We start from the raw sequence: 13,879 nt of genomic DNA, 5'->3' as shown, positions 1-13,879 counted from the left end.
TTCAAACCCACATGATATGGTTTGGCACTCTGTCCCAACCAAAATCTCATGTCAAATTGTAATTCCCACGTGTCAAGGGAGGGACCTGGTGGGAGGCCATTGAATCATGGGGGTGGTTTTCCCCATGCTGTTCTCTTGGTGTTGAGTGAATTCTCAAGAGAGCTAATGGTTTTATGTATTTATTTTTGAGACGGAATCTCACTCTGTCACCCAGGTGGAGTGCAGTGGCACGATCTCGGCACACTGGAACCTCCGCCTCCCAGGTTCAAGCAATTCTCCTGCCTCATCCTCTCGAGTAGCTGGGACTACAGATGTGCGCCACCACACCTGGCTAATTTTTTTGTATTTCTAGTAGAGACAGGGTTTCACCATGTTGGCCAGGCTGGTCTCAAACTCCTGACCTCGTGATCTGCCTGCCTCGGTCTCCCAAAGTGCTGGGATTACAGGCATGAGCCACCGTGCCTGGCCAATTGAGAGCTAATGGTTTTAAAGTGTGGCACTTCCCCATGCACTCTCTCTCTCTCCTGCTGCCTTATGAAAAACGTGTTTGTTTCCCCTTTACCTTCCACCATGACTGTTAAGTTTCCTGAGGCCTCCCCAGTCATGTGAACCATAAGTCAATTAAATCTCTTTCCTTTACAAACTACCCAGTCTCAGGTAGTATATTTATAGCAGTGTGAAAACAAACTAATATACCAAATAAGACTGAAGAAACTTATGCTCATCTCCAAACAGTATCTGCCATGCTATAAGCCATTAGAACTCATCTGTTTTACAATCAGGTTTAAAGAAAGTAAGCTCATGTCAAGGGCAGGGATGATTTCCAACAGAATTGTGTTGCCCTCTCATTAATTCAACGGCTATATTAATTTTGAAAATAATGTAATTAGCAAATAGTGGCAGAAACAGTACGCATTTTCCCTCTCCTTTATTTAAAATGCATGATCATGATCTGTCATTTAATGAATTCTAAAGATAACAAAATATTAAATTATCTTCACCCTGCAATAGAGGATCATGAAGCACAAAAACGTAGAAAAGAATGTTTTCCTGAGCTGATGATCTCCCAGTAGCATGAGCTGATCCAGCCAAATCATGACATTTTCAGCAATACTGGAAGAGTATCACAAATTATTTTAAAGACACAGATAACTCCCCCATTTTAGTGAAATGTAGCTGTATTCCTACAAAACCTATAATGTGAACTTGATTTTTTTTTCCCATTGAGGAAAATGGTGAGTTTTTAGGTGCTTTTAAAAGCAATTTATCTGCTGTGATTTTCTCACTGTTGATAGCAGAGAAAAGTAAAAATGAGAGAGAACTCCAAATTTGAAGATAGTGTATAATGAAAGTCTCATCTCAGTGATCATTCCAGCGCCGACTGAATAATGTGGTCTTTTGCTTGACGTCAGCCATGATGTTTATGTACAACAGATTCAAAGGAGCTTGAACCCTGGAGAGAACACTCAGAGAAGAGGCTGATGCCTTGATTTGAGTCTCCGATCTTACTGCTAACTTGCCAGGAAAAAGAGCAGAAGCGACTGTGCTCTGTGCTACTCTACTTAACTCAATCTCTCGCTTAACCTGTGACCCCTTTCACTTTCCCCTGTGGCTTTAAGTAGAAATTTTAATATTTTAACAAGAAAATAATCCAAGTTCTAAGAGATGGCAGTAGAAAAGAAAAGCACTAAAATTTAGATTTATTTAGGAGAAGCTGATGTTTCTGTTTTTCTCACAATAACTTCCAAAATCAATACTTTATAAGAACCATACACATGAAATAAAAATTATCTGTGTCTTCAGTAAAGTGATTATTTTTCTTAGGATTCAACTAGACCCATCAAGGGAGAATTAAGACAAGGATACTCAGAAAGATATATAGAGTCCGAATTTTTTTTTTTTTTTTCAGTTCTTTTGCTGCTTCCTTTATAATGGACCTTGAATGGTGGCTCTTGAACAATTTTGAAATAGCAGATATGGGTCTATCTACAGAGAAAAACTGCCTTAAAATGTGCCCTTTGAAAATGAACCCCTGGAGACCTGATCCAAAATAGACATATAGCATCAATAAGAATCATTCTTCGGAATCACACTAATGATTTGGCCAGCTTACCCATTTTTGTGATCCAGGCAGATATCTTTTCATAAAAGAAATTCAAGATCAAGATGACAATAAAGTTCAAGCATGATCCTGTGAGTGATGTGGTTATCTGAGGAGTAAGGAAGCTTTTGACCTGCTTTAAGGATGCATCACTTTCCATGAAACTAGCAAATGTAGCAAAGACTGACAGGCGGTACACAATTACAGCTACCATACTGGTGACGACAAGAGACATCTGGGAAAGGAAAACAAAGAACTGCTATTTGGGTCTCTGTATCTCTGTTATGAATACATATCTAACATATTGATTATTCTGTTCATCTCATTATATGAAGTTTAGCAGTTCTCATGAGCAAAGCAAACTAAGGCAGTCTCTCTTTCCCTAGATGGCAAGACATGAACACTGGCAAGGTAAAAGGGTTAGAGATAAGGCATATAGTAGCTGCTGATTAAGTCTAAAAGAGAAACGTATTCATTGCTCATCCTCTAGGCTCATCCTCTAGTAGGGAGTGGCAAACTATAGTAGAAAGCCAAATCCTGCCTGTGGCCTTGCCTGATCTTATATGGTCCTTAAATTAGGAATGTTCTTTTGCATTTCTTTCTTTTTTGAGACAGATGCTTGCTCTGTCGCCCAGGCTGGAGTGCAGTGGCGTGATCTTGGCTCACTGCAAGCTCCGCCTTCCAGGTTCAAGGGACTCTCCTGCCTCAGCCTCCTTAGTAGCTGGGACTACACGTGCCCGCCACCACACCCGGCTAATTTTTTGTATTTTTAGTAGAGACGGGGTTTCACCGTGTTAGCCAGGATAGTCTTGATCTCCTGACCTCATGATCTGCCCGTCTCGGCCTCCCAAGGTGCTGGGACTACAGGCGTGAGCCACTGCGCCCAGCCTTCTTTTGCATTTCTAAAGGTTATAGAGAAAAATAGAGGCAATTATGTTCCAGAGACTATATGTGGCCACAAAGCCAAAAATATATCTGGCCCCTTTACAGAAAATGTTTGCTGACACATGCTCTACATTGAAGTTAAAGATGTAGAATCAAGATCACTTATTTTCCTAAGAAAAATACACGTCAATATTGTATTTCATTTCCCCTCAGAATATTGCCATTAGTGCTCTAATATGCCTGGCAGTTGAGAAATTTATATACATTCTGTATAAATTTTGTATATTTCCCATATTGCAAAAGCACAAAGATGGCTTTCTATCAATCATTAGAGAATTTTATTCTAAAAGTTGAGGAAGCAAGTCAAATTAAATGAAAACTAGAAATCAAAAACAATAATTTTCTGGGAATATACTCCAGAAGATTTCTCAAAAGAGAGTCCTGAATTAATGATTCTCCCCCTTTTATTTTATCACATCTCCTCAATGATTATTATATAATCTAAGAAAACATATTTTTACTGTTTTAAAATATGAAAATAGATTTAACAGGAAATGTTAAAGATAAACCATATGGGGTTTATGGACTGGTGAGTCTAAACTATAGTCTACAACTGTCAATTATTTATATTTCAACATGCTAACTAACATCTTAGAAGGTAACACTGCCTGTTACCTTCTAAAATTAAACGCTAACTGTTAAGAGGGAACACATTTGGAAAAAGGAAGAGCAGGAAATAAGGTGGAAATAAAGATACATTCATGATTTTTCTAAAACTAACCAAAGAGCCTGGAATCAGAGTAAGTTTGTTATTCTGTCCTGATTTCAAGTGATCACTTAAATGAAGTGTCGTGAGGCAGGGAGGGACAGGCTTTAAGATAAAGTACCTCCTTTTCCCCGAGATCTTTTCCCAAAGTTTAAGTATGGAAAATCCACATAAATTACAGTTTATTTTGTATAAGAGCTATAACCAAGATAAAAAGACCAGGGAGGGAGAGGGAAAGGAAGGACTCAAGAGACATTGCAGATAACACTGTTGAGATAGCTCATTTAATCACCTGTTGAAGAAATTATAGCAATTTTTAAACAAATGCTCACCCATAATGTCACCGTGGCTCCTGAAAGACAGTACCATGGAATACGTGTGTATAGAGGCATGTAAGGTTCCATCTCCTGTAATGTTGAAGAAATCACAAAGAAATTCAAAATCTCTCCTCTAAGTCAAGACTCCAAGCACTAGTCAATATCACAGAGCCCAGATAAAGTAGGAACCTCCCAAAAGGGCCTACTATAGGTCATGGAAAGCTACATTATAGGAATGGTTCCTTCTCTTGAAGGAGAAATCTCCAGGCCTCCTAGATGAGTTATCTTACACATGATATGAGACATAATGGATATACACAATTTCCTAAATGCTGAATTACAATGTTCAGGGCCTGGCACTGAGTAAATAAAGTCAAATAATGAATAATGAAGGTTGCTGCTTAGGTAGACATGCTTTATGATGTTTAATGGTGTTATAATTTTATTCTAATTGAATTGCATTGCTCTGCATGATATTAAATTAGATGCTTTCTTTATATTTTTCAGATAAACTGTGTTCTTCCACATAGCTCAGGAGCCAAGACTTCCACCTTTAGTCTTTAAGAGTTATCAATGAAAGATATTGATTATACAGCTGATATTCTTAAGTGCATCAAGAAGTAAGTAGATTTTACCCAAAAGAAGCAAAAAATAGTAAAAAAAAAAAAAACAAAAACTGTCGGCAGAAATCAAAATCACGTAATTCCATAATAGTTCACATTTTAAGAATTTTTAGGGTGGTCTGAATAAAAATAGAACTCTTAACATGCAGAGTAGGCTATCCAAGAGTCTTACAGACCTCAGAATGTGTGTGCATGTATGCATATATGTCACTGTGTACATGTATGTTCATATGTGCACCCAATGTATGTGTGCTCATGCATGTGTATGCAAATTTGTGTGGGTGCACATGTGTGTTCCCAATGTGGACGCAAATGTGACAGTTCTGGTTTTCCTTAAACGCTGAAGAAGCACTGCAATAAGTAAAAAAAACCAAAAAAAACAAAAAAAAAACAAAAAAAACTCTGTTTCATGATTTCTAAACCATGAAAGCTAAGTGAAGCCAACAATTCACAGTGAATCAATACATATGGCTTTTCAACTGGATTCAAATGTAGGCATTCAATACATTTTTTTTCTGTTAATTTTTGGCAAAGCTAATAGGACTGCTTTTGTTTTCTCTTTTATTTCATGAAATAGGAATGAACATCATGTCATTGTTCTGTCAATATCTTTTAATATATTTTCTTAATTTCAAACTGCCACCCACATTGTTAATGTATTTTCTGAGATGTTTTCATGATCTTTTGAGATGTTTTCATGATCTTTCAATGAAATTTAGTAATTGTTTAGTGAATGCCTAAATGGTGAAAATAATTTTAAATGTTATACTGCGAGAATAATTTTCCGAAGAGAACAGGGAATTCTACTGAAGAGAGTGTATTTGGGACACATATTATTCTCATTTAAATAGCAGCAGGAAACACAGTGATTGTAGATTATGGAAAGATAGGGGCTCAAAAAATATGTAACCAAGATTCTGGTCTTTAAAGGCAAAGCACTTCCATTTTCACATGAAAAAAGTGAGGTACCAAAAAGTTAAACAACTCAGTCAAGAACGTATAGCTGGTTTGTCAGCTAAGCATTCTAATATGTAGACTTCTTCCCCCACACACCAATACAATGATTCTCAATATAATCAATTAAAAGGGGCCATGTGAAGAAAAGTTAGTCTAATAAAATATAAGACTTCAATCTTAATATAAATATTATCTTAATTTTTATATATCACTTAGCATCATTTCAATGTCTGTACATTTATATACAAAGCCCACAGCATACACACTATTTTCCTTTTCACACTTAGTTTGATGTTATTATGCCTTGGATTTGTTTCCAAATAATTTAGTGACACAAAAGAGTATGAGTATGAATGAAACAAGATTGTCCATGAATTAAAAACGATTGATTCTGAGTGATGGGTTCATCCATGTAGTTCATTACACTTTTCTGTCTACATTTGAAAGTGTTTGAAAATTTTCATATATATACATTTATATACATGTATGTATATTAGAAACAAGTAAAGAAGTTTATGTGATTTATATGTTGCAGAATATTTCAAAGGCAAATTAAACTATGATTATATGAGAAGAAACCTGTAGCAGTGTGTCTATTGAGATATGCTGTCCGTTTCACAGTTTTCTAGTCTACCTTAGTCACTGCATTCAATTTCCTGTGTTTACACATAGCTTCAAATTCTGGTCTCAGCTGAAGCTGCTGCTGTTCCTCTTCAAAGTCCACCAGGTCCCACTCATATTCCAGTCTGGCTTGACGTTGTTTCCAAAACTCCAAAAATAAGGTGACTACAGGTAAATAAATATATTTAAAAAAAGATATAAAAAAAGTTAAAAACTTTTTCAACTTTTCCCTTTAATTACTTTGGTTGCAGGATGGTTCACATGTTTCAGGTGGCTATTCTTTCACTGTTGTGTTTGATTAAAACTTCATCAATTATTAATGTTGGCATAATATTGTGTATCCAATAATACACCGAAAAACAACTCATACAAAAATTTAAATTAATTTCTTGGTCAGTGGTCCAAGCAAGAATTTTTTTCAGACATATTAATATCTTTCTTCGTTCAGATAATTTGAAGTAATATTTGAACTTAGCTTTTTATTAACACTGAAGTAATTTTTTGCATGTATCTTTTATTGAAATCATTCAAGTCATTGTACTGCTTTCTCAGGCTTACGGAAATATACCTAGGAAGCATAAGAGCCAATCCCCAGCACAATTACTCTCTTTTTTAAAGTACACATACTATATATACACACAAAACTTCAGCTTTCTTTTTATGTCTTTAAGCTGGAATTATCAACTTTCAATTGAAGAATATATATTTACAGAATAATACATAAAATATAAATGTACAATTAAAAAAATCACAAAATAAATATACCAATATAATCAGCACCAGTATAAAAACTATTCCATTACAAATGGATTTACATAAATGATACACAACTGATACTTTTTTGTGTCAAGCTTTTTTTTTTTTGGTTCAACTTTGTTGCTGTGTGCAGTGAAAATTCATTTATCTTCATTGCTGCATAGTGTTCGACTCTATGGTTAAATTGCAATTCTGGTTATATATTCTTGGGCTGACAGACATTTGAGTTGTTTCCAGATACCTGCTATTACACACAGTGCTGCTGTGAACATTCTTGTACATATCTATTGATGGGCATATACATACCTTTCTATTGGAGTACACTTAGGAAGAGAATACTAACGCCTCCAATATAAACTCATAATTTTACCATGTGTAAAAGATTCAACTTTCTGGCTCACTCTCTACCTTTTAAATAATGTAAGGAGCTATGGATGATATCCACACATTTTTAAAAATCCTAATTATATTTTTATCATTACAGTCATCTAATTGCTCTCTCAGCTTCCAAAATATATTTTTCCAGTGCAAATATACCTATCATCTGACTGTTGGTTTTTTGTTTGTTTATTTGCTCATGTATACATTGGCTTATGTTTTCCTTTGCTCATTATTTAAACTTTAAAGAAATATTTAAACATTTATTAAGTGGGAAGAACACAGTAGACTAACCACTCAACAATTGTAAAATGTACAATTAATTATTGTGGACCATAGTACAATGTTGTACAGACCTTATTCATCTTGCTTAATTGAAACTTTAAAGTATGCTTATTGATTAGTAACTGCTCATTTCCTAATTGTACAGCCCCTGGTAACCACAATTCCACTCTTTGATCCCATGAGTTTGGCTATTTTAGATACCTCATATAACTCCTCCAGTCAAAAAGTAATTCAGCCCTCCTCTGTACTCCCTTAGCATTTACAATGTACTTCTACGAAAGTAGACTTCAGATTCTATCCCAATTAGATTGTAACTTTCTTAACAGCAGGTTATATTTCATTCACTTATTCATTCTATCATTTAATATTGGTTGTGAATTTCATGAGGCAGAAACTTTTACTCTATTCATTTCATTACTGCTGTATTCAGTAGATACATTGTTAGCAGGGAGACCAGGTTCATGAACTTGGTACTATTAAACACTTTAATATTTGCTTGTTTGTTTACACTACAATAGAACAACTACCATTAATTTTAGAAGCAGTATTTGGTTACTGTGGCTATGCAAGAGATTGTATGTCATATACATACTGCTAAAACTTTTAAATACACTAAGCATTTAAAATTTTTTGTCTCAAAGTTTGTTAATGCTGAAGTAGAAATAAGAAAGTTGGCCAACATACATGGGATTGTGAGATAAATTAATGATGGTACAAAATAGTTAGCAAAAAGAGTACTGTAAGGAAAGAGAAATGATGTGGACTAAAAACAAAATTGTTCCCATGATTTCTACAGACTTTTGTGATTATAAGTATATAGGAATCACAGGATTCACATATTCCCTGAAAAGGATTTCAGGAAATTAAAGGGACTCTTGGTTTGGGCCTTATAGATTGTGTCTAAATAGGACTTGACCTTTTTCATTTTTAAGAAGCAATACAATTAGCATTTAAATTATTCACTTATTCAACATATATTTGAATACATACCATACGCCTAGCCCTGGAACTATGGAGATGAAAGCCATGGTGTTTGTCCTAAAAGAGCAAGTAATCTAGTGATGAGCCTGGCTTATACACAATTACAATCATGGAGGCATGTACACTCAAAATGTGTCTTACAATCAAGGACCATGTATGTGCGTATTTAAATTCCTATTGCCTAGAAGAGTACCTGTTCCAGGGTAGAAACTTTAAAAACTAGTTGCTGAATTATATTAAAGTATAAATAAAATGAAGTCACTAAATTTCTGAAATAAAACCTAGGTGAACATCTTACATTCTCTCTCAGTGGGGAACATTTCCTAAGAAACACAAAAACAAGAAAAACCATAAGGAAAGTTTTATGACCAGTAATATATATTAAAATTTCCATTGACTACGAATGAGATCAAATGTAAATTACAAACTGAAAAAAATATTTGCAATTTATGTGGCAGACAAAGGATTACTGTGCTTATTATACAAAAGCACATGTGAATTATAAAAAAATTTAAATACTTCAAACATCAAGGAGAGCCAATGGTCAGTAAATATTAAAAACGTGATCAGTCTCACTTGTGATCAAGTAACTGCAAATAGTGCTGTAGGGTGCTCCACACACACCCACTTCTCTATTTATGATGTAATATAAGGCAGGTGTTGGTGCACAATCTCTCTCAATGGAAACAATGGAAAATTCTCACAATGTATTTGTTTTAATCATGCACCTATCATTCATTTTCGATTCCAAGTAATGAGAGGTAGGATTTGGCAGCCTCATGAAAAATGGATGTATATACTACAACTTACAAAAACTGGGGTTGCTATTAAACCATTAATAAGATTGCTCGATTCTTTGTTCTCTCTTTGAATCTAGGCTGCTCTCTTCAGACCACAGCAGCCAAGCAGAAATGAGAGAAAGCCATAAATCCCTCTGCTTTGCACACATACCTACAAATTTTGATTTTATTTGCCTGGATAATGCAGCCCTTGCCCACTTTTTTTTTTTCTTGAGACGGAGTCTCTCACTGTCACCCAGGCTGGAGTGCAGTGGCATGATCTCGGCTCAGTGCAAGCTCAGCCTCCTGGGTTCATGCCATTCTCCTGTCTCAGCCTCCCAAGTAGCTGGGACTACAGGTGCCCGCCACCACACCTGGCTAATTTTTTTTAGTATTTTTTAGTAGAGATGGGGTTTCACTGTGTTAGCCAGGGTAGTCTTGATCTCCTGACCTCGTGATCTGCTCGCCTCAGCCTCCCAAAGTGCTGGGATTACAGGCGGAAGCCACCGCGCCTGGCTGCCCTTGCCCAGTTTTGAATGGCACATATTTGTGTTTGTTAGAGGTGTTTTTTAATTGGGAAAAATGTCTAATTTACACCTAGTAACTCCAAGTTTTGTGATATATTTTAGACCAGTCTTTAGGTCTCTTCTAACAAAGTTATTCTTACAGAAAATATTTTCCTTGCTGATGACAGGAAAAATTTCATAACACTTTAACTTTCCAACTGAAATAGTTAAAATATGAAGTCCTGGGTAAGGTATTTTCAAAGTTAAGGGAAATTCTATTTTATATGAAGGATTTTTAATGAATGAATGTGGAAGTGGAAACTATAACTAGACAATTTAGACTCACAAATGTTCCTTAGTCCTCAAGTTTTTAATCTTTGTTCCAGTTTGTATACGACTCAATATCCTCCAGCCACAAAATATTTGTTTAGTCTCTCCTGAATTAAGTACTTTTTGAGCCTGTTTTTAACATGGCACTGAAAGACAGTGGGAAATTAATACATTTGATGTTTCAAAAAGTATGTTGTCTCTTAGAGAAATGAGCTGATGTTTAATAGATAACTTTGTGGACCAAGAACTAATGGCCGCTAATATGCACTCCATCAGTGTATTAATGCCAACAAAGACACAATGATCTAAAACCACATTTGGTATGTAAGATATTTCATCTGTCATATGTTATATGGAGGCAAAACAACACATTAATCGGAAGAAAGCTGTTTCTTTATGGGACTATTTACTTACCCCAAATTCCCATGAATATTGCAAAGAACACTGTTGACTCATTATCAAACAAATGGGAGAACTGTAAAAATAACAATAACAATATCACAAAGATAATTTAGTACTAAAAGTAATAAAAAGGAGGGAAATTCCAAGTCTTTTCAACATATTACAATGCATACATACCTTTGAAGCCAAACACGTACTATTTAGTCTCCAATAATCACACACTTGATCGCAGAGTGGGCACATGATCATCTGACCACCAATCTCAGGGTCACAGATTTCAGTGCTGCAAGAGGAGCAGCCAAGTTATTGAAAAGTGATAGTTGTTTAGGTAAAAGTACAAGCTGTTCTTATTAGAACAACTACTTATATAACTTCTCACATATAACAGAAGGGGCAATCAAGCAGCAATTTCTATAGTGGGTCAAGTCATGCTTTGAGGAGCAGACTTTTCAGAGCCCATCTTTAAAAACAGATTTTCCATAAAGCACCAGGTGAGAGGCGACTGTTATGTTTGAGTAGTTTTTGGAAAATATCAATTAACTGCTGCTATAAGGAAATATTCTGAAGGAAACGCCAGGGAAATAATAACAACAGCTTCATTTGGCACAAGATAAAGACGTTTTCTCTATCTGGGCAACTCAGGTGCACTTACCTGCTTGTGTTATGTTCCATTGATAATAAACCATAAATAAAACAAGCTAAGCCAACTACAGCTGCAAAGAATAGCATTTCTGTGTAAAATCCAAGAAAGACAAAATAGATACCAATTTTTTCTCCATAATAATTCCTGTGAAAAAGAGTAAAAACAGAATCAGAATATGGAAGAATGTTACAGTCCAGAGAGCCTTGATTTTGTATTCAGACAGGCATATATTCTAATTTTGGCTCCATTGCTTTCTAGACATGTAATTTTGGTGCAGTTACTCAACTCTCTAAACTTCAGTTTCCATATCATTATCATGTTTTAACACAAGATAGTGCTTATTCCATAGTGCAAGGACTGATATTAGGATTTAAAGGGATAACAGATATAAGTAGAAAGCCAATTAAATGGAATTTAAATTTAAAATTTGAATAAGATAATTTGGAAAGCCTCCATATTATAAAGAGAATTTAAATGGTTTTTAAATAAACTACAGAATATTCTGCAATGTAATTTCTAGGAATGAACTTAACAAATCAAAACCATATCCAAAATCTGCATGGACTTTTGCTTTATTTCTCTAAAACTGAAAACATTTCTCTGACCACATTGTAGGTATACATTTCCATCTTTCTCCAACTTTGAATCTTGGATGTTTACAGGATTGTGACATATGTAGCAGGCTAAGGAATTAAACATGACTACTTCAACAAAAATTCTATGTAATATGCAGCTCAGCTCTTGGTTTTCAAAGAATTGAAAAGTGACAGCATTTATTGGCACAAACTTTTAATTCTCACAACCAAGTGTTTTGTTTTTAACTGAGTACCCATTTAGGAATGAGAGAAAGTAGTTCTCTGCTCCTCAGAAAGTCAGGTTTTCTTGTTGTTGTTGTTTAACCTGATTAATCTTCCTCCTTATTCATATAGATCCCAGCTCACCAAATCTGTGAGTCTTTCCACAGTTTCCTAGGCAGAAAGATGTGATACCTTTTGTGTTCTAGTAGTATGCCATGATTCTGTGAAAGTACTTAATATTAAATTGTAATTTCTATATATGCTCAACAAGAACACATATCTGAACATAAAGGTTATAAACATTTTTTCTCAATGAGATTTTAAAATAGATTTATCATATTCAATATTAACTTTATTGAACCTCCCATTCTTCATATTTCAGCACTCTTAACATTAGTAGGCATCTTTCTGCTTATCCTGTCTTTTTCATTCTTTTCAGTGATGATGAACAGTTTGCATTGTTAATTTCCCTAATTTGGTTTTCCAGATCACTATAAACTTGAAATTAAATTATAATGCCATAATATTCCCTTGTTAATCTGCCATTCGCAGCTTCCTTAGCTTACTCAGAGTGAATGAACTTTGTTTCTCCCAGTTTTTTGCTGAAAAATGTAGAAATTATTGTAATAGTACATAACATCAAAATCAGAAAAGTGCAAAAATATATTTTATGAAATTTACTGTTTACCATGTCTATTTTTAATGTTTTAAAAATTGCAGAATCAATCTTATTAGAAATATAATATCAACATTATTGCTATAGACTTAATTTAAAAATTATTTAAGAATTCATAAGGAAACTGGATATTTCAACAACCTTAGTTTTAAAGTACTACTTTTTTCTCCTTTTCAATTGTCACAATTCTTATTCCTTGAGCATAAAAAATAAAATCCCTCAAGAACTCTAAACCTGTCAAAAAAAGCAATTGCTGAGAATTTACTAAATGAAATCAGGTAAGTATTTATTACATGTGGAAATATACAAATTATTTTACTAAACTTTGGACTTGGGTATCTAACAGTAACAGATTAACAACTAAATAATCTTTCAGGATCTTAGACAGCAAGAGATATTTCTTAGATTTGCAATATGGTAAAAATGTATACATTATTGAAATCACATTTAATATTTAATTTAAACTATCTCATTCGTCATAACTAAGAATATAAGAGAAATTTAATAATGTGAGACACTCTATAAAAGCTCAAATATAGGGAGAGCCTTCTTTTGCGTATTATTTTTTAGAAAAATAGCCATATATTTAAATCTATGATCGTTTTTAACCTGTCCATTTTACTTATTAGACTTTCAACTGATCTGTGGCATTGCATCATTTAACATAGCATCTGATAGGTAGATGTGTGTTAGATACTGTGTGAGGGGACTGCTCTCATTTTGTATTTCCAAGATGTAATACTTAGTTGAAGACATAGTAAATAATCAAAAGAATGATGACAGAATTAAATTGAATACAATCTTGATAAATCAATCAATGCAAACATTTTTTTCTAAAATGATTTATTTTTATAATGAATCCATAAACATCTGAGAAACTTAGCTTCAGTATTATCCTCACATTGTAATAACATTATCTGTACCACACATATATTTAGTCTATGCTATTTAGCATGTGGCAGTATTTCAATTTTGTTTCTAAGCATTAACATACAACATATGGATATCAAAAAACAAAATTACCTGAAGTGTAAGCTGGAAGGAAAAAAAATGAGCTGATAGAGCTGATGTGCCAG

At 34.3% G+C, this 13,879-nt stretch overlaps 1 protein-coding gene across 1 annotated transcript in view; it reads right to left on the bottom strand.

Moving 5' to 3' along the window:
* ANO5 (anoctamin 5) overlaps positions 1–13,879 on the bottom strand; it is an 88,114-nt gene that overhangs the window by 21,152 nt on the left and 53,083 nt on the right. Inside the window, exons 10-15 of the mRNA XM_030828715.1 lie at positions 11,340–11,474; positions 10,865–10,970; positions 10,700–10,760; positions 6,284–6,435; positions 4,085–4,159; positions 2,114–2,336 (exon numbers count right to left, since the gene is read on the bottom strand). Of these exons, the coding sequence (XP_030684575.1) occupies positions 2,114–2,336; positions 4,085–4,159; positions 6,284–6,435; positions 10,700–10,760; positions 10,865–10,970; positions 11,340–11,474 (752 nt within the window). The remainder of the gene's footprint in view (positions 1–2,113; positions 2,337–4,084; positions 4,160–6,283; positions 6,436–10,699; positions 10,761–10,864; positions 10,971–11,339; positions 11,475–13,879) is intronic.

Source organism: Nomascus leucogenys, chromosome 15 (genome assembly GCF_006542625.1).
Source record: "Nomascus leucogenys isolate Asia chromosome 15, Asia_NLE_v1, whole genome shotgun sequence".
Taxonomy (NCBI): domain Eukaryota; kingdom Metazoa; phylum Chordata; class Mammalia; order Primates; family Hylobatidae; genus Nomascus; species Nomascus leucogenys.
Note: the sequence above shows the minus strand (reverse complement) of the source record. Positions and strands in the feature narration are given on the sequence as shown.